At 51.4% G+C, this 23509-nt stretch overlaps 8 protein-coding genes across 8 annotated transcripts; 7 read left to right on the top strand and 1 right to left on the bottom strand.

Moving 5' to 3' along the window:
* Nucleotides 1-62: 62 nt before the first annotated feature.
* Nucleotides 63-2567, top strand: Z519_10360 (uncharacterized protein; the record flags this gene model as incomplete). Its single annotated transcript, XM_016768077.1, has 1 exon — nt 63-2567. The coding sequence occupies one exon, from the start codon at nt 63-65 to the stop codon at nt 2565-2567; it is 2505 nt and encodes an 834-aa protein (XP_016615545.1).
* Nucleotides 2568-3218: 651 nt separating this feature from the next.
* Z519_10359 (60S ribosomal protein L27a) lies at nt 3219-3697 on the top strand (the record flags this gene model as incomplete). Its single annotated transcript, XM_016768076.1, has 3 exons — nt 3219-3238; nt 3345-3423; nt 3479-3697. The coding sequence occupies 3 exons, from the start codon at nt 3219-3221 to the stop codon at nt 3695-3697; spliced, it is 318 nt and encodes a 105-aa protein (XP_016615544.1).
* A 623-nt stretch (nt 3698-4320) lies between these two features.
* On the top strand, nt 4321-6138 carry Z519_10358 (uncharacterized protein; the record flags this gene model as incomplete). The annotated part of the gene is made up of 1 exon (XM_016768075.1): nt 4321-6138. One exon carries the CDS (start codon nt 4321-4323, stop codon nt 6136-6138), a length of 1818 nt encoding a protein of 605 aa, XP_016615543.1.
* A 455-nt stretch (nt 6139-6593) lies between these two features.
* Z519_10357 (uncharacterized protein) lies at nt 6594-8839 on the bottom strand (the record flags this gene model as incomplete). Its single annotated transcript, XM_016768074.1, has 3 exons — nt 6594-8478; nt 8536-8743; nt 8800-8839. The coding sequence occupies 3 exons, from the start codon at nt 8837-8839 to the stop codon at nt 6594-6596; spliced, it is 2133 nt and encodes a 710-aa protein (XP_016615542.1).
* Nucleotides 8840-10130: 1291 nt separating this feature from the next.
* Nucleotides 10131-14049, top strand: Z519_10356 (uncharacterized protein; the record flags this gene model as incomplete). The annotated part of the gene is made up of 5 exons (XM_016768073.1): nt 10131-10706; nt 10764-10891; nt 10929-11624; nt 11964-12066; nt 12118-14049. 5 exons carry the CDS (start codon nt 10131-10133, stop codon nt 14047-14049), a joined length of 3435 nt encoding a protein of 1144 aa, XP_016615541.1.
* An 866-nt stretch (nt 14050-14915) lies between these two features.
* On the top strand, nt 14916-16043 carry Z519_10355 (ATPase get3; the record flags this gene model as incomplete). The annotated part of the gene is made up of 3 exons (XM_016768072.1): nt 14916-15308; nt 15357-15946; nt 16001-16043. 3 exons carry the CDS (start codon nt 14916-14918, stop codon nt 16041-16043), a joined length of 1026 nt encoding a protein of 341 aa, XP_016615540.1.
* A 1179-nt stretch (nt 16044-17222) lies between these two features.
* Nucleotides 17223-19718, top strand: Z519_10354 (uncharacterized protein; the record flags this gene model as incomplete). Its single annotated transcript, XM_016768071.1, has 1 exon — nt 17223-19718. One exon carries the CDS (start codon nt 17223-17225, stop codon nt 19716-19718), a length of 2496 nt encoding a protein of 831 aa, XP_016615539.1.
* Nucleotides 19719-20666: 948 nt separating this feature from the next.
* On the top strand, nt 20667-22667 carry Z519_10353 (uncharacterized protein; the record flags this gene model as incomplete). The annotated part of the gene is made up of 4 exons (XM_016768070.1): nt 20667-21041; nt 21107-21637; nt 21676-21941; nt 21989-22667. 4 exons carry the CDS (start codon nt 20667-20669, stop codon nt 22665-22667), a joined length of 1851 nt encoding a protein of 616 aa, XP_016615538.1.
* Between the last annotated feature and the right edge of the window lie 842 nt (nt 22668-23509).

Below are 23509 nucleotides of genomic sequence, written 5' to 3'. Positions count from 1 at the left end.
AGACTAGACGGCGCCTACGACCCGTACCTCGACAGAGCGATGCACTGAAAGAGTCAGCCAACATGGAGCCTACCCAAGCTAATTTCTGCCACCCTTACCAACCTTATTCCATTCAGCTAGACTTTATGAAAGAGCTCTATCGCTGCATAGAGGAGAAGAAAGTGGGTATCTTCGAGTCTCCAACAGGCACAGGCAAGTCGTTGAGCTTGATATGTGGTGCTTTGACTTGGCTTCGAGACCACGAACGCCTAGCACTGCAAGGTCAGACGGACGGGAGTGAGCCACTCGATTGGCTTTTGGAGGCTGAGAAGTCTGCCCAGCGCCGTGAACTGCTGCTTGAGCGTGAGGAATTCGAGCTGAAGCTTGCCAAGATCCGTGAAGAAGAGACATCTCGCCGACAGAGACGATACAACCTGAAAGCTTCAAAGAAGCCTCGAACTAAGGCTGCAAAAGTCGAAGACAAAGCTACAGACGAGGAAGAGTTTATCCTGGAAGACTACGAGAGCGATAGAGAAGAGAGTAAAGCTTTCAACAGCTCAGCCACCAGTTTTTCTAGCTCAACTCAAGCTCTGCTAGACAAATTACAAGGACCCGCGAAAACTGATGTTGAAGAACAAGAAAAAGATCGACTTAAGATCATCTTTTGCTCACGCACTCACTCCCAGCTTACTCAGTTTGTGAATGAACTGCGTCGTGTCAAGCCTCCCTCCTCAATTCCTCTAGAGGCTGGGGGTATCTTTCAGAAGTCTTCGCTCGAAGAAGGGGTGAAACACCTTGCGCTAGGCTCACGGAAAAACTTGTGCATCAATCCTAAAGTTGCAGGCTTATCGTCGACGAATGCGATCAATGAGCAATGCCTCGAACTCCAGAAAGCCGCCATCCCCAAGGACAAAAAATGTCCCTATATCCCCGCAAGGGAGGATAAATCAAAGATCGAGGCTTTTCGAGACAGGGTTGTTGCAGAGATACGAGACATCGAAGATACGGGTCATCTAGGACGAGAGATGGAACTCTGTCCCTACTATGCTTCGCGCGCAGCGATAAGCATGAGCGAGGTGCTCACTTTGCCCTATCCTCTACTGCTCCAGAAGTCCGCTCGAGAAGCCTTGGGAGTCTCGGTCAAAGAAAATGTTGTGATTATTGACGAGGCTCACAATCTGATGGATGCCATTGCGGACACCTTCTCTATCTCACTGCGTCTCAGTCAGCTAGAACAATGCGTTCGGCAGGTTACTGCGTACGCATCTCGATTCAAGAATCGCTTGAGAGGGAAAAATCGCGTATATGTTATGCAAGTGATACGGTTGCTGAACTCGATGACCGACTGTCTGCGGGAGACCACGCAGAAATTGACCTCATCCCAGGCAACTATAACAGCTGCGCAATTGATGTCGGGGAAAGGAGTCGATCAGATCAAACCGCACAAACTTTTACAATACCTGCACGAAAGCAAACTGTGCCACAAAGTTGAGGGATACTGTGAAGTACGACAGGATCACACTGATTCGAATCAGGGCAAAGGTGTTCTGATGCAGTTTCAGAACTTCCTTGTGGTATTGATGAACCAAGATGATGAGGGACGATTTTTTACAAGCCGACAAGATGACGACGTCGTCGTTCACTACACGCTGCTCGACCCGAGAGAGCACTTCCGACAAATAGTCCAAGATGCCAGGGCCGTCATTCTGGCTGGCGGGACCATGTCCCCAATGTCCGACTATTCTGATTATCTCTTCTCATATCTCGCTAGGGATAGACTTCGAACTTTCAGCTTTGGTCATATTATCCCCGCTTCCCATTTATTCGCTCAGGCGGTTGAGAAGGGACCCTCGGGTGTTGAGTTCGATTTCAGGTACGAAATGCGTGCCTCTGAAACGATGATTCTTGAACTGGGAAATCTCGTTGTACGAGCTTGCAGCATCGTCCCGGACGGGGTCGTGGTATTTTTCCCCAGCTATGATTATCTTGCACGAGTGACCTCTGTTTGGCAGCACCTGCCAGCTTCCCAGCCGATAATGACTGTTCTGGGTAAATTTAAGACAATATTCCAGGAATCAAAGTCAATTGCTGTCGATGAACTTCTGGAGGAGTATGCTACTGCGGTGGATAGCGGACAAGGGGGTTTGATGTTGTCAGTCGTGGGCGGAAAGCTCTCGGAAGGTATCAACTTCTCTGATAGACTCGGTCGGGCTGTCCTAGCGGTTGGTTTACCATTTCCCAATGCCAACGGGGCAGAGTGGAAGGCCAAGATGGAACATATTGAAGGACTCCGATTTGAATATTGCAAAAGCCAGGGGAAGGGGGACGCAGAATGCAGGGCCGAGGCGAGGAGTGCAAGCAGGGAATACTACGAAAATGCATGCATGAGAGCTGTGAACCAAAGCATTGGGAGAGCAATCAGGCACAGGAACGACTATGCTGCAATATTGATGATTGATAGACGGTTCTCAACAGAGAGGATATCTCGCAAGTTACCCGGATGGATACAAGGGAGCATGAACGACAGTCTGCGAGACTGGACAAAGATAGAGAAAGGCGTTGGCGCCTTTTTCCAGCGGAAGCAATGAACGAAGATTCGATCCATGGATAAGCAACCCCAGCAATCGAGACTCTGAAGGTAAAACATCAGCCTTTGATGCAATTTGTACTGGGGACAATGGGGGTCGGCCCACGAGGAATGAGCACCGGAAGAACTTCGGTTACAGCGTTGCCAAGATTTTTGAACGCTAACCCTAGTTCGGAGGCCGCACATTTTCTTGACCTTCAACCGCACCATCAACGTTTGATCCCAATCACCGACAACTTCAGTCTCGACGCCGCCAAAATGCCCACGAGACTGACGAAGACGAGAAAACAGTGAGTCTCCTGCTCAACTTGCTTATTGCTCTGTCACAATGCGAGTTTCGCCTTGCGCAACGCGACCGAATCCTTCAGCGATCGATCAGAACCGCACCCTCCACACCTTAATTCTGCAATGACCGGGTCGGCCACCGCACGAATCAATCGCACTAAATACACTCCGAATATGCGTCGGAATACCTATCTGAACAGCGAATATTTGATTTCACTCGTAACATCAGTCAAATTGAAGGACCTAGCTAACTGTTGAATTCTTCAGTCGCGGCCATGTGTCCGCTGGTCACGGTCGTATCGGAAAGCACCGAAAGCATCCTGGTGGTCGAGGTCTTGCCGGTGGTCAGCATCATCACAGAACAAATATGGACAAATACCATCCCGGGTACGTCTGCTACTTGGAAAATACGAAGTTGCTGAGGGGTGGTCCTGACGGACAAATCCTTCGCATGCTCGACCTTGCGTCACAGGGATTGCTAACAATGAACTAGTTACTTCGGTAAGGTCGGAATGAGACACTTCCACCTACTCAGAAACCACTATTGGAAACCGAGCATTAACCTCGACAAGGTCAGAACCTATCCGTGATCCACATTGGAAACAAGAATCTAACATTGGCTCACAGCTCTGGTCGTTGGTACCTGAGGAGACTCGCGAAGCGTATGTTTCTGGCAAGAAGACCGATACCGCTCCTGTACTTGACCTCCTCCCCCTCGGATACTCCAAAGTCCTCGGAAAGGGCCGCATTCCCCAGATTCCGATTGTTGTAAGAGCAAGGTGGTTCAGCAAGGAGGCTGAGCGAAAGATCAAGGAAGCGGGCGGTGTTGTTGAGTTGGTTGCATGAGTGGCGTCTCTGTTTATGGTTGATATCGCTCGCTCGAAGGGGAAGGCGAGTTTGCAAGGGTCGAATAACGAGCTGCTCAACGAGTTTACTGCCAAGAAAGCGAGAACGGTCTATTCGACGTGCAGTATCAGATGCGAGACCCATGGAAAGGTATCTCAAAAGAGAAGAGGCGCCGTGGAACTTGAACCCATGGAACTAGAGACAAATGAGTCTTGAGGAGATCGAGATGATTTCCATTCAGCTCAGCTACATCCGTTTCCTCGAGCATCATGACGGTGCAGAAGAAGACAAAATTCATTGCAATGATCTTCATCCTCATGATCAACCTCCAAAAAAGACAAATTGTTCTCCTCAGTGCTTGCTTCGCTCTTTCGCATTTTCAGTCTAGTTCTGTCGAGACGCCGAGAACGCATAGATGCATCGGCAAACTTGCCTATTTCCATATTCCCGTACTCGTGTGAACGCGTAAATTGCGACGCGTCTCCAACGGGTTGTAGTGCGGACATTGTATCTGCGACACAGACTGCGTCCCGGTCAAGCCTGGTGAAAGTACTCGGTACGGAATACTCTCATGGCTACGGATGGTTAACCTCTGAACCTATGATAACACCCTTGGAACTATCATGGACACACTGACCACTCTACTCGATACGCCCAAACGAGCATCTTTGCAGTCCCAAGCAGACATACTTCGCACCGACTTGAAAGAATATGAACGAACCTTTGCTGGAAAGCATGGCGGTCGCAAGCCAGGCAAGGATGACATTAAAGCCGATGCTGTTATTGCAGCGAAGTACAAAGAGTATAGCAGGGTCCGGGATGTGTTAGCGGGGAAACGCAGCCTCGATGTATTGAATACGCCTCGACGACATCAGAGCACTCGAAGGCACGGACGAGCAGACAGTGCAGTCAGTCTGACGCCTCATCGAGGTCGAAAGAGCTTTTCCCCTTCGAGATCACTATGGCACCCGAACGACATCGATCCTTATGACCCACCCCCATCGATATCACCAAGAGTGATACCCAACGCCATTGGACCGACCCCGCGGAGAGATGGGACTGTGTTGGGCATATTCGATTTGCTCTCCAATTCAGGGTCAAAGAAAAGTACTGAAAGTGCTCCGGGGAGCAGAAAGAGGAAGGTCGACGTGCTTTATGATGGTGCTGGCGACGACGGATTGCGACAATTAGCTGTGACCCAGACCCCGAGCCAGAAACTCAGGCAATCCAGCGGTACTGCGAACGTAGGTCTTCAGGCCACTACACCATCGACAAGAATCTCCACTGGCAAACGTCAACATTCTAAAACCCCGATAAGCGAAGGCAGAAAATTCATGCTGGATCATTTCTTCGCAACTCCGAGTGCCGTCAGATTTGCAACCGTGATCGATGGTGATGATGACACCGATGCCCCAACACAGACCAAGACTCCGCTTTGTGATTTTGTCCACACAAATTCTCCTACGAAAGATAATGGTGCTGGGAAAGGAGGGCAAGCGATAGCGAACGTCAACGACTCTACACCTCCCTATTTGAAACGCACATTCTCATTCAAGGACAGACTTTTCGCTGCGTCTGGCGCCTCTACCGGTAAATCGAGCCCAACTTCCACCAGAAGAGGCCCGCGACGGAGCCTGGGATATGTCCAAAGCGCTCCGAAGCCTTTGAGTCAGATCATAGCAGACTTGCAGCAAAGTAAACAGGATACCCAACAACGAAATGACAATGACAATGAAAATGAAGATGACCTCGATGCCTTGAGGGAAATGGAAGCCAGCGAAGTCAATGTCCTTGTCAATGATAGTCAAACGGCAGATGGAATTGCGACATTAGAAGCTACGGGAGAGGAGCCAGTGGCCAAGGTATGGAAGAAAAAGGGCCAAAAGAGGACGACGAGGAGAGTCATTATGAGGCCAGTGAAGATGAAGCCGTCTGCGGCACCAAAGTTTGTCGCCGATGACGAAGATGAGGACGAGGGTGAGGATGTCGGGGATAGAGACAAAGCAGGCGAATTGGCTCCTGCCCTGGAGGATGGCGATGCGGATGTCGAACCTAAGGGCTCGGATATGGAGCATCCCATCACTGAACACGAGGAATCAAACGATGAACAGTTTCACAATCCAGGCGCATGTGACGACGTGGAAGAATTTCTACCCGTAAACGAAAGAGCCCAGAAAGGACTCACCAGCAGGCAAAAAGCAGCATCAAAGTCAAACATCTCGTCCTCATCCGCATCTTCCACCAAGACCTCGAGAAAGCCCCTGGGCTGCAGCAGCAAGGGCCGAGACCAAGAGGCAACAACAAAAGCAGCAACAGCAACAACCCGCACAATCAACCCGAACGCCTACGCGCACATGAACTTCCGGAGCTTAAAGATCAAAAACAAGAATTCTAGGGCGAAGAGAGCCGGAGCAGGCAGGTTCTCGAGAGGGAGGAGATGAAATGAAACCAAGAGAATAAATGAACGAATGGATGAAGCAGGCTGGCCACGAGAAGTTATGGCTGGCAGCGCCCGTAATGCGCTGCGCACCTTTTGTTTGACCTTCGGAATTTCTGTCGGGCTTGCAGTGACAATACGATACGATGGTCATGAGGCGGTCTGCATTAATTTTGTTGTTGGTGGTGGTGGTGGCGGCGGTGGCGGCAGCAAGTTGTCTGGGTAGTCCCTCGAACATTATACATTCAGCAGTGTGCGTTGCAGAGGGCAGAATATCCGAGAACACCTAGTATGCAGATGGAACGAGGAATGACAACTGATCAATCATTGTCTTTGAGCTTCTGAGATCCTCTTGGTAGAGATCAATGTAGTTCCGAGTCTACTAGTGATTCCGCCCCCCTTGTTCTGCGTATGGGTATGTGCACGAACAGAATATACGTGTACACTTGGTATTCCCTGTCAGAGTTCATTTCCTAATCTCACCAGCTCCGACAAAAAGTCCTCTCCACTGACTAACTCGGTACTCCCGTAAACGACCCTCCTCATCCGGGGGGCATTGGCGCCTACTCCTCCACCACCTCCGGTTCCCAGCCCACTTGTCCTTTTGACCCATTCCTGCAGATTGCCGTATTCATCCATACTGCCTCCTCCTACGGTGAAGACAATTGCCTCCGTATACCCCTGTCTTCTTTGGCCAAAGCTGGGATTCATACCTGCGGCTCCCGATTGTCCACTAGGGCCTCCCCTACCGTCTCTCGATGGCGGATTCAGCCCACTTGCCGTCCCAGAAATACCCCTTGCATGTGCACTTCTTGGATCAAAGTATAGATATCCCTCCGTCATCGCGATCGCGCTGGAACTTGCGGCGGGAGGATCCATAATTGACTCAACAATCTTGGTCACCGTGAGGTCCCTATTCGCGGGTAGGAAATTTTTCACCCCGGACACGAGTGCTTCGAGGTTTACGTTGCTAAATGTGTTTCCGAGCGCAGTGGATGAAAGCTTTTCAGTGAAGTTTTTCGAGAGCGAGGAGAGGCCGCCAAACAATGGCGTTTGGGAAGAGGCTTGTTGCTGAGATGGTGCTGTGGAGCTCATCATTGTCCCTCGCGTTTCTAGACGCACGTTTGAGATGTGTTTGATTGCTGTCACTGCATCTCCCACACCAGCAGTTGTGAGTGCAGACTCGAATTCCGAGAGCTCGGATTTAGAGGGCTCCCTGTCGACGCTGAGGTACCAGATAATGAATATCCGCAGCTTGTCCAGCGGGTTGTTACCCTTCTCATCGGATTTAATGAGGGTGAGCATTTGGTCGGCGGTTTGTTTCGTAATATTCTCTTCCAGTTGGAAGAAGTTATCTAGTTGGCGGTCCTTGATGCCCTTGAGCAGTGCAGTGGCAATGTTCATATGCATGTCCAGAGTAGCTTTGCGCTCTCGCAACTCGGGCAGCAGGGTTATTGCTGCTTTCAAGTGGGCTGCGGAGGCTGAACTGTCGTTGAGGTCTTCGATGCTGCTCACCCCTGTTTTCTTGGTGACCTCTTCTGCGTCGGTTTTGTATTTTGTAAGTTCTTTGTCGATGTCTTCGGCAACTTGGGGGAATGGAGCGCTTGCATTGCGCACCCAGAAAAAGTCACTTGCATTAAGGTCGTAGGCTCGCGGTTTTGCAGTCGGGTCTGCCTCGTCTGCCACATCTACCGTGATTCGGTTGAGGTGCATTTTCAAGACATCGTGAACCAAAGACTGGTACGTCCACGAATGGGACAGCATCGGGACCAGGTCAATATTTCGGTCCAGGATTATCAGAACTGGCCGTGAGGGCGCGGAGTATAGATTGGCCGCGGAGCCCTTGGACGAGAATAAGTTATCTTTGGAGTTGAGGACATGATCTCTCAGCTTTCGGTCCAGTTTCGTTGCAATCATTTTGGCCAGTTCTGTCTGAGGACATCGTATAATGGGCACCGATCCCATTGTTACACTGACACTGAACAGCCCGCTCACAATCCTGTCTATAGCTGCATCCTGGACCTCTGCTTCCGCTTTGGCACTATTAAAAGTCCAATACGATTCTTTTCCCATTCCCAGGCTGAACAAATCCGGTTCGGCCACGATAAAATTCAGGTATTGGTCGTAGACTTGGGCGATGGAGTCGGCAGTGTTTGTGGAGGCAATTTGGGCGGCAAAGTCTTCAAGTAAGGGACGGGATATCGATGAGATGAAGTTAACATAGGCTGGAGAGTATAGCCCTCGGGCGAGGTCGGAGCAGATGAGCTGGATATTGACAGGAGTAGGTTCGACGAGGTACAGGACAGGAACATCGGGTATGGGAAAGCGAGGAGAGTTTATGTTTCTGTTGGCGGGTCAGTTGCTATGCCGCTCCAAACAAATTGTTCGCACTGGCACTGACAGATGTATTGTTACTCCTTTGCTCCGCAAGTCATTTACTCGCAAAACACTGCTGATTATGTCTCGTCCAAGGTTGTCAAATACAAGAACCTTCCATATGGGTTCTCCGTCCTCGTTGAGAAGCGAAGTCGCTTGAGGGCTGGTGGTTGCATCGCCATTTGAGCCAGATGAGTGGTCGTGGTTCAGGCTTAGTATGCGTTCAATGGAAGCTGGGGTAGGTGAGATCCATGAACGTCAAGCCAGTCGTCCTCGGGACATTGCTCACCTATCTGACGATCCCGCAGAGTCTGGGTGCGGGCTGCCATGGTCGTCGAGGATGAAGGTCCGCGGATGGTGGGTTGAAGTGAAGCTGTGGAAAGCAGACTTTCATCTTGACCTCGAAATCACCGAGTCTAACGAGGGCAGGCTCTCATGATGTAGAAGCACACATGGACAGGTGTTGCAGGGCACAGATAGACGTTGACTTGCGTTGTTTGTACACAAAGAGCCTCGAAGCATATTGTATTTGGTTGTGCTAATAGTGGCCAACTGGCAGGTGCCACTGGCGCAGCAGTCATGTAGACGCCAAGCCAAAAACGGCTTAGGCCGGCTCTGCAGCGGCGTCTCAATCTCCAAGAGGTTAAACTGGCCTTCAATCTCTCCCTCTCTCTTCCCTCTCACTTCCTCCTCATTCTTTCCTCTCCCTCTCTGTCTCCCACGCAATTTGTCTACGATAACCCTTTTTTCCCGCCTTTTTCACTCTGTAATCTTGTTCCTCGGCACGCTCGGACTGTGCTCTGTAATAAGTGACATTGAATGGTTCTCCATTTCTGCATCACGCTTGGGCTGGAGTCGGGGTGTGTTGCCGTTGGCGTGACTGTGGCGCGTTGGCTCGTCATCTAATATTGATCTGAATCCGCCCAAAACACGTCTTCTGAGCCTCTTTGTGTGTACAGCGCCTCAGAGACGGGTGGATTGAGTGCATTAGTGCTTTGATTCCTTTGACACTGGTTCATACTAGAGAAGATTGTTCAGGGGGGTTTTTGGGCCTCTTGGGGGTGGTGGTGCAGGGAAAAGGGCAAAGGCGCACCCAGGCGGCAAGGCAACCCTCCACAGAAAAACCTCGACCAAAGGGAAAAAAAACAATCAAGTCACCCTGGACTGACAGCGAGCCAAAAAAAAACATTTAACACTAACCTCCTGTGTACCGGAACGGCAATTAAATTCTACGGTCTCTACTGCTTGGATTACACGAAGTACGGAGTACATCAGAAAAGCCTCTCAAAGCCTCTCAAAGTCTCCCTTGGGCTGACCAGGCCTACCACTTCCCATATATGCAGCCGAGCGCGTGGTGTGGCCTGTGAGTGGCACCTTTTCTCGGCATAAGCCAAAGTCCATCCAACGCAGCAACTCTCCCGGGGGCCTCTTTCTTGGGCCTGGTGGTGCCTGTTGAGTGCCCCTTGGTGCCTCTAATTTGCAGATTTGGGTTTGGCCAGTCCGGGCTCTTCCGCACGTGATTAGAACGGATCCCGCTCGGCCCTCCACCACCTTCGGCCACGTGACTGCGCGTCCAGCTTCTGTCCTCTCTTTGATGCCGGTCGATCACCCCCCGTCGCCATGGACCCGTCCACCAACTCTACAATCAACGGTGCGCAGCATGCAAAGGGTCAATCATACGGCGTGCTGGATGGCATCCAGGCCTTTACCGGCTCTGACGGTCTTCAAAATGGAGACGATCTGTCTCGCTTCTTTGACCCCGAGCTGTTCGATTCCACCTATTCTCAACCGTCCCTGTCCATGTCGCAAGATTTTGATCCCAACACAGGCCGACAATCGAGCACGCCAGATATCCAACAGTTCAGTGTCCCCCAGCGGCCTTTCCCTCACCATCAATACTCTCAACCATTCTACGACTCCCGCCAGATGAGCCAACCCAACTATGACCCCAGGTTCTATTCAGGACCCTCTCCCTCGCCCGTGGGCTTTGATGGCGGCTACCATTATCCCTCCCAAATGGGCTACTCCAACCAGCAATTCAATACACAGCAGATGAGCATGCCTCAACGACAAACAACCACGCCTTCGCAAAATTATCCGATCCAACAACAGCAACAACCACAACCACAACCACAACCACAACCACCATCATTCGTCAACATCGGCCCACGCCCTCCGCATTTGTCCCATGGCCAGGTAAGCGACCAAGCCGCCGCCTTGACCGCTAGACATTGTTTACTGACACTGGCCTAGAACGCTGACATGATGCGCTTTGGGACTTTCCAAGACCAAACCCATCAACCAACTAATCATTTCGTGGATCCTTCTATGTTGAATGCAAATCAGATGATGCATACAAGTAGGAAGGTGCACTCCTTTCCGTAAGAGCTTTTCGCTAATGATTTTGGCAGACACCAGCCATGCTTTCCAGACGCAGCAACCCTACATGGCGACTTCTTACTTCAAATCCGGTTCAACCGTGGATCCAAGATCCTTGCAAGGAGGCCAGCCACTACAGCCCATGTCGCTGGTCACATCACAAACACCACGGCCAGGTACTGAGAACGACTCAAGTTATCAACACCAGCTGACGTGGGCAGGGGTAGCCATACAACCAAAGCCGGAGCAAGCTGCGAAACCAACCGCTGACAAAGACCAAGAGGCGCCCAAGAAGAAAAGGGGTCGACCGAGAAAGGACGCCTCTGCGAAGCCTGACGATCACCCCTCAGCATCTGAGACGGATTCTGATGACGACTTGGAGATCGAGGATGACGAGCCACCGGAAGTGACTCCAGCCTTGCTGAGCGTATCCATGCCAACGGATGAACGCGGAAAAGCTCTTTACAATGCAGTGCAAGCCGTTTGGAGCCCGCGCAACAAATCGGTTTCTCCCGAAAAGATACGTGGGGGCATTGCTGGTTTCGGTGATAGCGTACGAAGCTTGAGAGACGCTTGGAAAACTAAAAATGAAAGTCTAAGAAAGGCAGAGCTCCCTAATTCTCCCACAGCCAAAGATGCTCAGAGGTTGAAGGAAGAAGTCGCGCGATATCGCCAAGTCATGGAAAATGTCATGATGAGATCTTTGCTGTATGGTCATCCAGCCATCGTCAAGAGGTATGTGCTTTCCCCCATTCCTCCTGCCGTATTCGTGTTTACGTCCTGCTTCCTCGCTCGCCGTGAGATGGCTTTATCTGGTCCCGACTCCTGTTGTCATAGGCACAAGGCTGTCAGCTTCTTTCGCCGTTGTTGCGATCAGAGCTCATTGTCTTGGGTCCGGAATATGAGGACATTGATATGCTCGTCACTCTTGCATAATGGTTGTATCCATAGCTCTACGTCCATAGATAGTTACAAACCGCTTCTTTTCGTGACATATCTCGTATGCCCTTGGGATGGCCATTGCATAACTATTCCTTGATCCCATCCAATAACGTTCACTAATAATTCCTTCAGATTAGGTGAAAACCAGTTCACAATGTCGGCCTTGCATTCCTTCATGCTCGACAGGTTCAACGCTGCGGATTATGACAGTACTCTCGTCAGCTCTATTCTCAAGGTCAGAGGAAGTCTTCACATTTGGATTCCCCCGCTAACTCTCTTGAACTAGTTTGTTGTCAAATTTGAGACACTAGATTCCGAAATGCTGGAGATGACGAAGCTGTCAAAAATCTTACAGCGTCTAACCAAGAAAGCCATGACCGACATCAAGACGTTGGCACAGACTGTCCTCGATAATGCTGTCGCCGCTACGGCGAAGAAGGCTTCCACCACGAATGACAAGAAGGCTGACAAGCCGGCATCGCCCAAGTCTGTTGGGAGTCCAGCAGATGGGGCACGAAAAGAGGGCGCGACCGGGGTTAAGCGTCTTCGCGAAGGCGACGGGTCTGTTCCACCAGTCCTGAAGAAGGTCGCAAAATTGATTCCACAGTCGTCAAAACCTCTGGCCCTTCAGAACGCCGAACGTAGAAAGGCGCTGGAAGCTGCGCAAGCAGCAAAGGCTGGAGAAAAGACAACTTCTGCTCCACCAGGAACCACGGCCAATCCGGCCACAAAAGGGAAAGTTGCCGTGGCACCTCCTCCAAAATCTTCAATCTTTGCGTCTTTAGCATCAGCCCCTAAGAAGCCAGGCACTTCGAACGCAGAGCGAGCTGCTGCAGCTGCAAAAGAGAGGGCGTCCTCAACGGCATCGCCCTCGCTTGTAGCCGCTCAGCCGGTGAAGAAACCAAATTCGGGCAAGGAGTCGCCACCGCGAAATGGCGGCTCTGCCCCCGTCACAAAGGCCGCGACCGCCTCGTCCTTCATGGGTTTACTAGCTGACATGGAGAAGAAACCCGAGAAGGAGACAAAGAAGGAAGACGAGATTCCGAATGAGACCGAAGAACAAAAGGCCAAACGACTGCGGAAGGAAGCTCGTCGGAAACTTCGCGTTACCTGGAAAGTAGATGCAGAGCTTGTGGAGACTCGCCTGTTCACTCATGATCCTGACGAGGAGCTTGACCAGGGCGACCGTCTGAAACGCGACGCTGGGGATACTGGTCGCGAGGGTGAAGCGCTTAAACTCCACAAGAACTTGGACGATCTTGATGATGAAGAAGATGAAGATTCTTTCGAAGAACTCGAGCCATACGCCGCACCCTCGGAGGTGGACTTTAATTACCTTGAAGATGTTTCACTTGGCGATGATTCACCACACAAGATCAATTCACCCAAGTTCGGCGGGTCTATGAAGCCTGAGAGCCCTAGTAGCGAAGCCCAGAATAAATACGAGCAAGACACACTCATGGCACTTTACACTTCCAAGGCCGATCGTCCGTCAACACCAAAGGAGCCAGATGATTCCAACGAGGATGAAGGCGATTTCGAGCCAGCCGAACCCGAAACTCCTTTCGGGGAGCCCGATGAGAAGACGCGTCAGCGGGAGAAGGAGTATCTGGCGCGACAAGGTCGAACGCAACCTGCCATAGATCTTGCAGCCCAGATGCAGGCCCTATCCGCCTCACAGACATCTCAGCAACAACCAGGAGCCATTCCACCCGAGCTTCAGCGTGCTCTGAGCATGTTTGGTCGGCCAAATCAGCTGAATCAGCCGAGTACTACGCCACAAGCGGCCCCGAGTTCGAATGTGACCCTACAAGCCCTTCTTCAAACAGTGCTCGGACAACAATCGCAAGGCCAAAATCAGCAACCTCAGTATCCAGCCGCCTCCCAGCCTTCGGCTCTCGGACCCAATCTAGGCGCACTTCTCGCCTCGATGCAACAGGGGACCCAAGCGGCTACACCCGCTAATACTCTCCCTCTCAGCATGGGGGGAAACCCTAACCCCTACATCGGTAATTTCGACGACACTTCGCGCAAACATGGCCGGAGCGACTCCAACGACAACGACAATGACCATGGAAGAAAAGGTGGGACCAAGAAGAAAAAAGGGGACTCAAAGCCATACCTTTACAAAACTCAAACGTGCACGTTCTGGGAGCAAGGCAAATGCCTTAAAGGCGATTCTTGCACGTATCGTCACGGCGACGAAGATGAACACTAGCTCAGCTTCATACCAGCTGCAACTCGACCTTATGCCACTTTCCACTGTACACTATCATCATCTTACGGGGCTATGAACTTTTTTTTTATCAAGCGGGTCCGACAATCAACCTCATTTATCCCATGATTTCGCCTTTCAAAAGCAATTTCAGTCTCCAGAGCAGCAGGCAGGCAAGCACGTACGTAGATGACAACATGGCATGGCCGGATTCCCAGGTAGAGATGGACTCTCTCGTGTCGCAAGGGCGCAAATTTACCACGTTTCACGATTAGCATTCAGGGCGGAGTTGCAATTTGGCCAGATACGTGGCTTGAATTCAGGTAAAGGCCTGCTAAAGACTGCTATCAGTCACTTATATGACAATCGTTCTACTCTGCCTTCTTTGGATTCCATCGTAGACAAGCGGGATAAAGCATCAAGAAAATGTAGTCAAGCCACGAGGCTCAGTCGCGAGATGGGCCGGGATGGGATACGAAATACGAGGCATGTGAGAAGTGGGAAAGGAAGCAATGACGTGGGCTCGTTGTTCGCACCTGCGGCCTGCGACCTGCGACCTGCGATTTTCTGGCCACCATCTCCGCCCGCCAGAGCCACGCTGTCGCCATTAGGTCTACGTTTACAGGATTGCCGTCTCTTTCTTGTCTATAGACAATAGATTATCTCAGTTCTTCAACATAGATTCCGCAAGCCGCACAGTGCCTTTTCGATCCAAATCTCCTATCTCTCCGTGGATTTGTAGTCCTCGAGGAACATTCGAGAACACCGAGTGATCTTCTGCACGACGCAGTGACCAAAGCCCTGAATCACAAGAAGAGGATCGCGACAAGCCATACAACGCGGATCACGTTGACATTGCACGTGTAAAGATGTCGACTGCCATTGTTAACGCAGACGACGACGTCCTTGAACCTAGCCTTCAAAACCTTATCGACCAGAAGTCACTACGATGGATTTTCGTGGGCGGAAAAGGTGGCGTGGGCAAGACAACAACCTCTTGTTCGCTGGCGATTCAAATGGCCAAAGCCAGGAAATCAGTGCTCTTGATTTCCACTGACCCCGCTCACAATTTGAGTGATGCCTTCAGTCAGAAATTTGGCAAAGATGCTAGACTGGTCGAGGGTTTTACCAACCTCAGCGCCATGGAAATTGATCCCAATGGCTCCATTAACGACCTTATCAGCGGCGCAGGAGATGAGGCTCAGGATGCCATGGCGGGACTGGGTGGAATGGGCAACATGATGCAAGATCTAGCATTCAGCGTACGCACTTTCTCATGCTATTGTGAGGTTGGCTGCTAATCAAGACAGATTCCCGGCGTTGATGAGGCCATGTCCTTTGCCGAAGTGCTCAAACAGGTCAAATCGCTCTCATATGAAGTCATCATCTTCGATACGGCTCCCACTGGCCACACTCTTCGCTTCCTACAGTTCCCCACAGTCCTGGAAAAGGCCCTGGCAAAGATCTCTCAGCTCTCCACACAGTTCGGCCCAATGCTGCAATCAGTCATTGGAGCAAGAGGAGGTCTTCCTGGGGGGGCAACGCTTGAGGAGCTGACGCAGAAGCTCGAATCACTTCGAGAGACCATTGCCGAAGTCAACGGCCAGTTCAAGAATCCTGACATGACCACCTTCGTCTGCGTCTGCATCGCCGAGTTCCTTTCACTGTACGAGACCGAGAGAATGATTCAAGAGCTGGCCAATTACCATATTGATACGCATTGTATCGTGGTCAACCAATTGTTGTTCCCGGAGAAAGGCAATGAATGCAAGCAGTGTAACGCCAGGAGGAAGATGCAGAAGAAATATCTCGACCAGATCGAAGAGCTGTATGACGAGTTCAACGTTGTCAAGATGCCTCTCCTCACAGACGAGGTTCGCGGGGTGGACAGTTTGAAGAGGTGAGCTTCTCGCATATTGATGCCTTGATCTCAACTACTGACGTCGCCGAATAGTTTCTCGGAAATGCTTATTCATCCGTATCAACCACCATCATGAGATCCAACCGGATTGATAGTGATCATAGACACAAAGTCCAGTTCCAACCTCTCCGCTTAGGGGGCCAAATTAAAAGTTCAATGTACGGCGCTTTGACGCGGACCAAATGCCAAATATTGATTGAACGCCCAGACTTCTGATACGAGCCCAACTCGGTAGATGCTTCCTTTTCTGACTTATCGCCTGGAGGCCCCAGATGTGTTTGAAATGTCTTGGGGTGGTCGACCCTGATCTAATGGGAGCACCAACCCGCCACCCTAGTCATGATCTGCAACGGCTACTTGTCGTGCGCCTGACGTACTCTGCATGCTTTGGCCTCGCAGGCTTGTGGGCAATCAGGGAACCGGTTTGTCAAATGTTATTCAATCAGTCGACATGCAATTGGGCCCGTGAAAGCCGCGGTTCTGCTCGGGCGAAGTTCGTGGCCAGGGTTCAATTCGCCGACGTGTGCCTTACTCATCGCATCAGGCCCACGAGCTTATCGTCGGGCATGGCTCCCCAGGGTTGCTTTTCGGCTCTGGCTCTCCGAACGTCGACTTAAGGCATGGCCTGCGGTGGCTAAGCCTCTGAGAACAGAAGCTGCACTAAGGCTCCGTCTCACACCAATCAACCGCTCCGTCGTCCCGTTTGCGCATCCTGGTGTGGTTCTACAAACCCGAATAAGTTTATGGTTCAACCAGCCTTGTCCACACGTTCATCGCTCAATGTATGGGGTACGGGGGCTTGCTGAGCTCGTAATCTGAAAATGCGTCTCTGGCCACCTTCCCAGCTTAAAAAATGCGAGTCCGCCGCCTCGACAGATGCCCATTTCTTGGGGGGAAGATGTATCGGCCGTACCTTGGCCAGATGCGACATTTACATGCTTCACGGCTATACTGACCTCTTCCAAATTCATGAACTCGGTATCGCGCTTCCCGAAGTGCAGTTTTATCCCAATCTTTGTGCCCGTATGCTTCATTGATCAACGTTGAATATCGGAATGAAGCACATGCATCCTTCTCGTTGACAGGATTTATAACCGTCCTCTTTCCCAGAATGTACAGCCCTCAGGGGGTGGCAAGCTCACCAATCCATCATTTTGGGGCGAATGCCGAAGAGCTCAAGGACGACCCACACGCAACATCTTGCAGTCTGAGGTGCAGATCACGCCGCTCCAACCTTCATCAACCGAAAGCTGCGATGGCGGAACAGGACCCGGGCGGGCGCCAGCCAGATCAACGACCGCCAGCATATACCGGCCCTTTCCTATTTGTCAACAAGAATGCCACAAATCTTAGGTCCAGGCAGAGAGAAGAGGTATTTGCTGTTCGAAGCCATGCCATGCAAATTGCAAGGCGATCAAGAAAGCCGTCTTCCCAGGCGAAATTGTCGGAACGTGGAAGCCAGGCTCAGTCAGAGCCAACGAGCTCCGAAAGTCCAGCAGCCCAAACGGGTGCTCCAAGTCCGACGGCCGAGCCCATTCCATCCATCCAAGATATCCTTGAGCAGCAGGCCAGAGGGGTTCTCCAATACCAGCAAAAGGAGGCTCAGAGACGCCAACCAGAGCAGTCCCGAAGGCAATCAGCGACCCACGAATCCCCAGCCTTGTCCCCAAGATCTTCGACTTTCCCACTGTCGACTTCCACCCTTCTCCCTGCTGAATATGCCGCGTCTTTGGCGCAACTTAGCTTAGCCGCGTCCCCTATTCCCTTGGTTTCAAGCGGCGCTTCAGACCCGAGTGTCGCTGCACAATTGTCCCCCGACACGTTTTTCAACTCCGTCCTGCAGTTCTGGCGACTATGCTACATGTCAAACTTTTGGCCAGCACATATCTACTCCAGCCCGTCGCACAGCGCAGTCCAATCCACCGACGGCTGGATCCGGAATATGGTTATCAACAATCCGGCTATGCTGCACGGACTTTTCTCCGGCGCCCTTAGCTATATCACAAATTACCTTCCCCGGACAGAGAACACTCCTATGCTGTGGGCTAGAGCCATCCACCATCACGGAAAATGTCTCGAAGAGACCCGGGCTCAGCTCGGTCGACCAGGGATCAGCACTGAAGAAGCATTGAGTCTGATCAACGGAATGACGACATTCAGTTTCCACTGCCAGGATCTGGAGAGTTGTCAAGTTCACCGTGCGGCTTCAATGCGCCTTCTTCAAAGCATTGAAGGAGGCCTCGAATCGGTGCATCCAGTGCTAAAGTACCTTCTGATACTTTGCGACTCGCTTACCACGAGCCATGTTGCAAAGCGGCCATCTATGGACGTCGAGTCTTGGGCACCTAAGCCCTGGTCAGAAGAACCGTCTTTGCGACCATTTGATCATTTGTTCAGCTTCGATGACCAGGTATCTGAGGAGACGGACATTGCCATATTTCTCCTTGCCGAGCGCGGCGAAGAAAGCGACTATACGCAGCATCTGCTGGAGCTGATTAACTGGCATCGCGAAGCATTGGCAGCAAATGATCTCGCTTTCGTCCTGTCAGACACATCGGGCTCCCCAGGCATTGCCGAATCTGTTGATGAAGGCGGACAAGACCGTGCCGATCCGATATACACATGGCTGTCGTTACGTCAGTACGGCTTGATCTGTCTCTCGTCGGATATGTACCTGGACATTATAGAAACGGAGGTCCATGGGCGGTCATTGTTGTCGCAGATGCTTTGTGTCTTCCACTCTGGTATTGTGCTTGCCACCAACTACATGTTTCAGTTCATCATGCGATACAGCATGAATGCTCCAAGCATGGCATACATACCGTATCATCACCTGCGCAACAGATTGGACTTGCTTATGGCGCTCATGAGCCAGCATAGACGTCTGCAAGTGGCTGCAGCGGGAAAGAGCCGTGGTGGAAGAGGGCAAACTAACCCAATTCCAACGGACGCCCTTCTTTTCCTCTTCTTCGCTGGCGCAGTTGTCGAGGAATCCGATGGTCCCAATCGAGTACAAGTCCCACACCACATCACAAGGGCAGGCGTAATATCCTCACCTTCAGTCGAGCACCCGGGAGATCTTATCAATGAACGCTGGTTCAGCGTTCACTTCGCGATGGTCCTGCAACGCTTGAACATCGAAGCTTGGGAAAATGTCAGACAGGTGCTAAAGAGGTTTATCTATGTCGAGAGGGTACTGGATCGGTTTTTGCAGGTGCTTGTGACGAGGAAGCTCGAGTTTCTGGCAGCTCTGATTGCTGGGGTGCCGGATCATGCACCCGCTGGTGGCTCTGGCGGCGCTGGCAGTGCTAGCTTTTTGGGAGGATCGGGAGTGGCGGTTTCAACCAGGCAAGAAACGAGTTCTTCTTCTCTACCACCGCCACCGCCGTCTCGTCAATCTTCCCTTCAGATCCTCGGACAACATCAAACACTACTTCATCAAGCGGGTATGTCGATACCTGTGGAATTTCCCGTATCACCCTCAAGTCCAGGTCTAGAAGAGATGCAGGATCCACTGCCGTTATTGGGCCCCACACCAGTTTCTCTCTCGGCCGCCGTGCCCAGCGCAGCAGCTGAGTGGTGGCAAGACATGGGTTACGGAATGGGCGGCGTAGAAGACTTCCCAATGGATTTGGATATGCATTTGAGTATGGGGACGGGGTTGGATGCGTTATCTGACGTGCATATGGCGGGCGAGAATCTGGGTGGGCATGAAGAAAGGCACGGAAAGGAAAGGCGAGAGCAAGATTGAGGAGACCATGAGGCAGTATGGGTAGAACCAGGCCAGGAGGGAGTACAATCCCGGGATTTTGTCGTCTCCATCAGGGAGCGAGGAATCGAATGCGGTCAGGTTTGATAGAGAAGGAAGATTTTCAAATAGGCTTGGGTTTGTGTGCTGACGCGCGGTGGAATATTCAGAAACTTCCCAGGGACAAGACCACCATAGCCATTACCCACATTGCCGAGAGCAGAGCCTTTCAGGTACCTCCTTGTATGTAAGTTGCATGCTGTCCAAGTCGATCATTTCCCTGCCTTGAAAGAGGGAAAGGGCGTCAACGAGGATCACGTGCAAGGCTTTGATCATGTGATCGGTGGCTTTTGGTCAATGACATGGCACGTGATGGTGGTGATGATGATTTCTGTCACTTTCTTCACCACCCGCACCCAACTGCGCCATCGTCTTTTCTGTCCTTCGTTGCGAGACAGCAACAGCAACAGGTCAAATCAAGACTCTGCACCATCCTGCCGATCAGAAGCTTAACTCTCCGTTAACGGCCCTAGCTGGCCCAGCTGGCCTCGGGGTGGGTGACGTTTCGTCATGTTTCCCCCGGGGCCAAAGAGTCTTGTTGCAGCATCGTTTACCGTGCCGAGTTCCGTCCAAGTCGATGCAATCCTTCGACCGGGGTGGCGGCAACTGAAGTGACATTTTTCTCCATGGTTCTTTTGTTCTTTCACACTGGCCGGGGTTTGCGATGCTTCGTCCACTCAATGGCCAGTTATGCGCGCATCGGCCGGCCATTATGCATAAAGTCCGCTTCTTTTCTCTAGACTGCTTCCCTGTGGACGACGAGGTGGGATAAATGATTTAAAATCCTCGGCTGCTTTCCACCCCCTCATTCTTCATGTTCCTTCTGTGCCGCGATCCCGTTTTAGACTCTGGCTTTGCTGCATGACGATAACAAGCGCAGACAACTCGGACATGGCTACAGACCTAAACAAGACACGGACAGCTCCCGAAAATCGGTCCAGACGGCTCTCGCGTGCCTCTTTAAGGCGAGCACGATCGACTCCCGAAGATGATTCCCACCGGTTGTTTTCGCCTCAATTCATGGATGACCATGGCGCCCACCATTACCATGTCGCTGCGACACCCGATGAGGATTGTTTCGGTCTGCGCGACGGCGATGAGGGCCCAATAATTGAGGAGGATGCCATATCCGCGAGCAGCAGCGCTGGGGAGTCCCAGGAGGAAGTCAGGTTTGGTGTGGTCAATAGTCGTGACGTCGAAGCAGGAGTCCATCTGCCAGAATTGAAATCTGAGAAATCTACTCGATCATTGAAGGATCCCCACCTGGTAAGTTTGCTATTTCATCTCTTCTCATATGGACCACGGCAAGTGCTGAATCCGGTTTGTATTAGGTCACTTGGGAGGGCTCCGACGACCCAGAAAATCCCAAGAATTGGACATACAGGAAGAAATGGGCGGCAACTCTCATTGTATCATCTTTTACATTCATTTCACCCGTGTCATCGTCTATGGTCGCACCGGCTCTTGATAAAATAGGCCAAGATCTCGGCATTACCCAGGATATCGAGAAATCGTTAACCCTTTCTATCTTCGTCCTTGCGTACGCCATCGGACCATTGTTTTTGGGCCCTTTATCTGAGATGTACGGCCGAGTTATTGTTTTGCAACTGTCGAATCTGTTCTACCTCGCTTGGAATATCGGGTGCGGCTTTGCTCAAACCCAAGGCCAACTCATCGCATTTCGGTTTCTGAGTGGGCTAGGCGGCAGTGCACCTTTGGCGTTGGGTGGAGGAGTACTGAGTGACTGCTGGCGTGCAGAAGAACGAGGCAAGTCTATCAGTATCTACTCTCTCGCACCCCTTCTAGGTCCTGCAGTTGGACCTATTGCTGGTGGGTTTATTGCTCTAAAGGCAGGTTTAACGGTTATGCGTGTGATTACTTAGATGCTGACGTTGGATAGACAACCTGGAGATGGTGCTTTTGGGCGACTTCGATCATGGACGCTGGGATTCAAGTCCTTGGCATTATATATCTACGAGAAACCTACGCCCCAAAGCTATTGAATGACAAAGCGAAGAAACTCCGGAAAGAGACAGGCAATCCAAACTACCATACTGAGTGGGATCATCCCGACAGAACACTGGGGAAGGTCCTTCGCACGAGTCTCGTCCGCCCATTTCGTCTTCTGGGCACCCAACCTATTATTCAGGCTCTAGCCATGTATATGTAAGTTTTTGCACATTGGCTCATGATATCCGCTTACAATATTCAAGGGCGTACCTCTACGGCCTTATGTACCTGGTCCTATCCACTTTTCCCGAAGTCTGGCAGGGAATCTACCAAGAATCGGTCGGTATTGGTGGCCTAAATTACATCTCTCTAGGGGTGGGGTTTTTTCTGGGCACACAGATCTGCGCTCCGATCAACGACCGTATTTACCGCAGACTGAAGTCACGAAACAACGACGTTGGAAGACCTGAATTTCGTGTACCGCTTATGCTTCCGGGAGCTGTCCTCGTGCCGATCGGTCTTTTTATCTACGGCTGGGGCGCAAGAGCGAGTGTGCACTGGATTGTTCCTAATATTGGAGCTGCAATCTTTGCTGCAGGCACGATTATGGGCTTTCAATGCACACAGACTTACATTGTGGATGCATACTCACGTTTTGCAGCCTCGGCTGTCGCTTCTGCTGTGGTGCTGAGAAGTCTGGCAGGGTTTGGATTGTACGCGATTCCCTTTTCACCGTGTGGCCTTGACTTTGAATTGGAACTAACCATTATGTGCTTCCGCAATAGTCCACTCTTTGCCCCATATATGTACCAGGCTCTTGGACAAGACTGGGGAAACTCATTGCTTGCGTTCATTGCCATCGGGCTTGGCCTTCCGGCACCAGTCCTACTTTGGAAGTATGGCGAGGCCCTGCGGGAGAAGAGTACCTATGCTGCAGGATGAGGTGCAATTGGAACGGCATCATTTACAGATACTGGAGGACAAGCTGCTCATCTACTGCGGGAGAAAGACGACAAGACCCCAATCCTGACTGCTCCCGTGTTCCCTTCGAGAACGTCAGCGACCAACGATGTGACTTAGTCCCGCCCGTGTTTGCTGACCACAATTTCGAGTTGTTCTTGGACGACAAGAACCTTGCATGTTGCCGACAGATCCGCGATATTTGAGCAGCTCATCGGTCAAGGGAAACAGGTGACGTCAGCATACAAGGGCTGTTAGCCTTGTGGAACATAATCAGAAAAGTCAAAGCCTCGGCCAGGCCGAAAGGCAGCATTGTTTACATAGTTGCAGACGCCGGAAACATGGCAGTCATTCGCCAAGTTATGTGTGTGGCCTTTGTGGCGATGCGGGAAATGGTCTTCCGGGACTCGATGGCCTGCATCTCATCAGGCTTGACCACTTTACAGTTGGATGTTCCTCGGTGCATCAGCGCAGGGCGACAAGTCCTAAGGTCTATACCTACGGATTCATCGCCTACAAACACAGGCGCGATATTCCTGCAGAGCGAGTCATTTTTTGAGGGTGATTCTTCTCCCGACGGCCTTGCCTACCCTTCCAGCCGAGCCTCCGCTTTGCCTACCGGCGGAGGGTGCTCTGTTTGGGAATCGAGAGTTTGAAAATCCGTATATAAGTGGAAATGAACAAGTGAATAACTCTGTTGCAGCTTCCATTTGTGCTGCTAGACTAGTTGTGGCCCGAGACGGTGCTCCTTGACTTGCTTGTGTGGATAGACCGGCCGATCGTAACATATTATTATAGACATTGATCAGTTTGCTTTTCTTTTC

This window comes from Cladophialophora bantiana, assembly GCF_000835475.1.
Source record: "Cladophialophora bantiana CBS 173.52 unplaced genomic scaffold supercont1.18, whole genome shotgun sequence".
In the NCBI taxonomy this organism is placed as follows: domain Eukaryota; kingdom Fungi; phylum Ascomycota; class Eurotiomycetes; order Chaetothyriales; family Herpotrichiellaceae; genus Cladophialophora; species Cladophialophora bantiana.
This window is presented reverse-complemented; position numbering and strand designations above follow the sequence as displayed.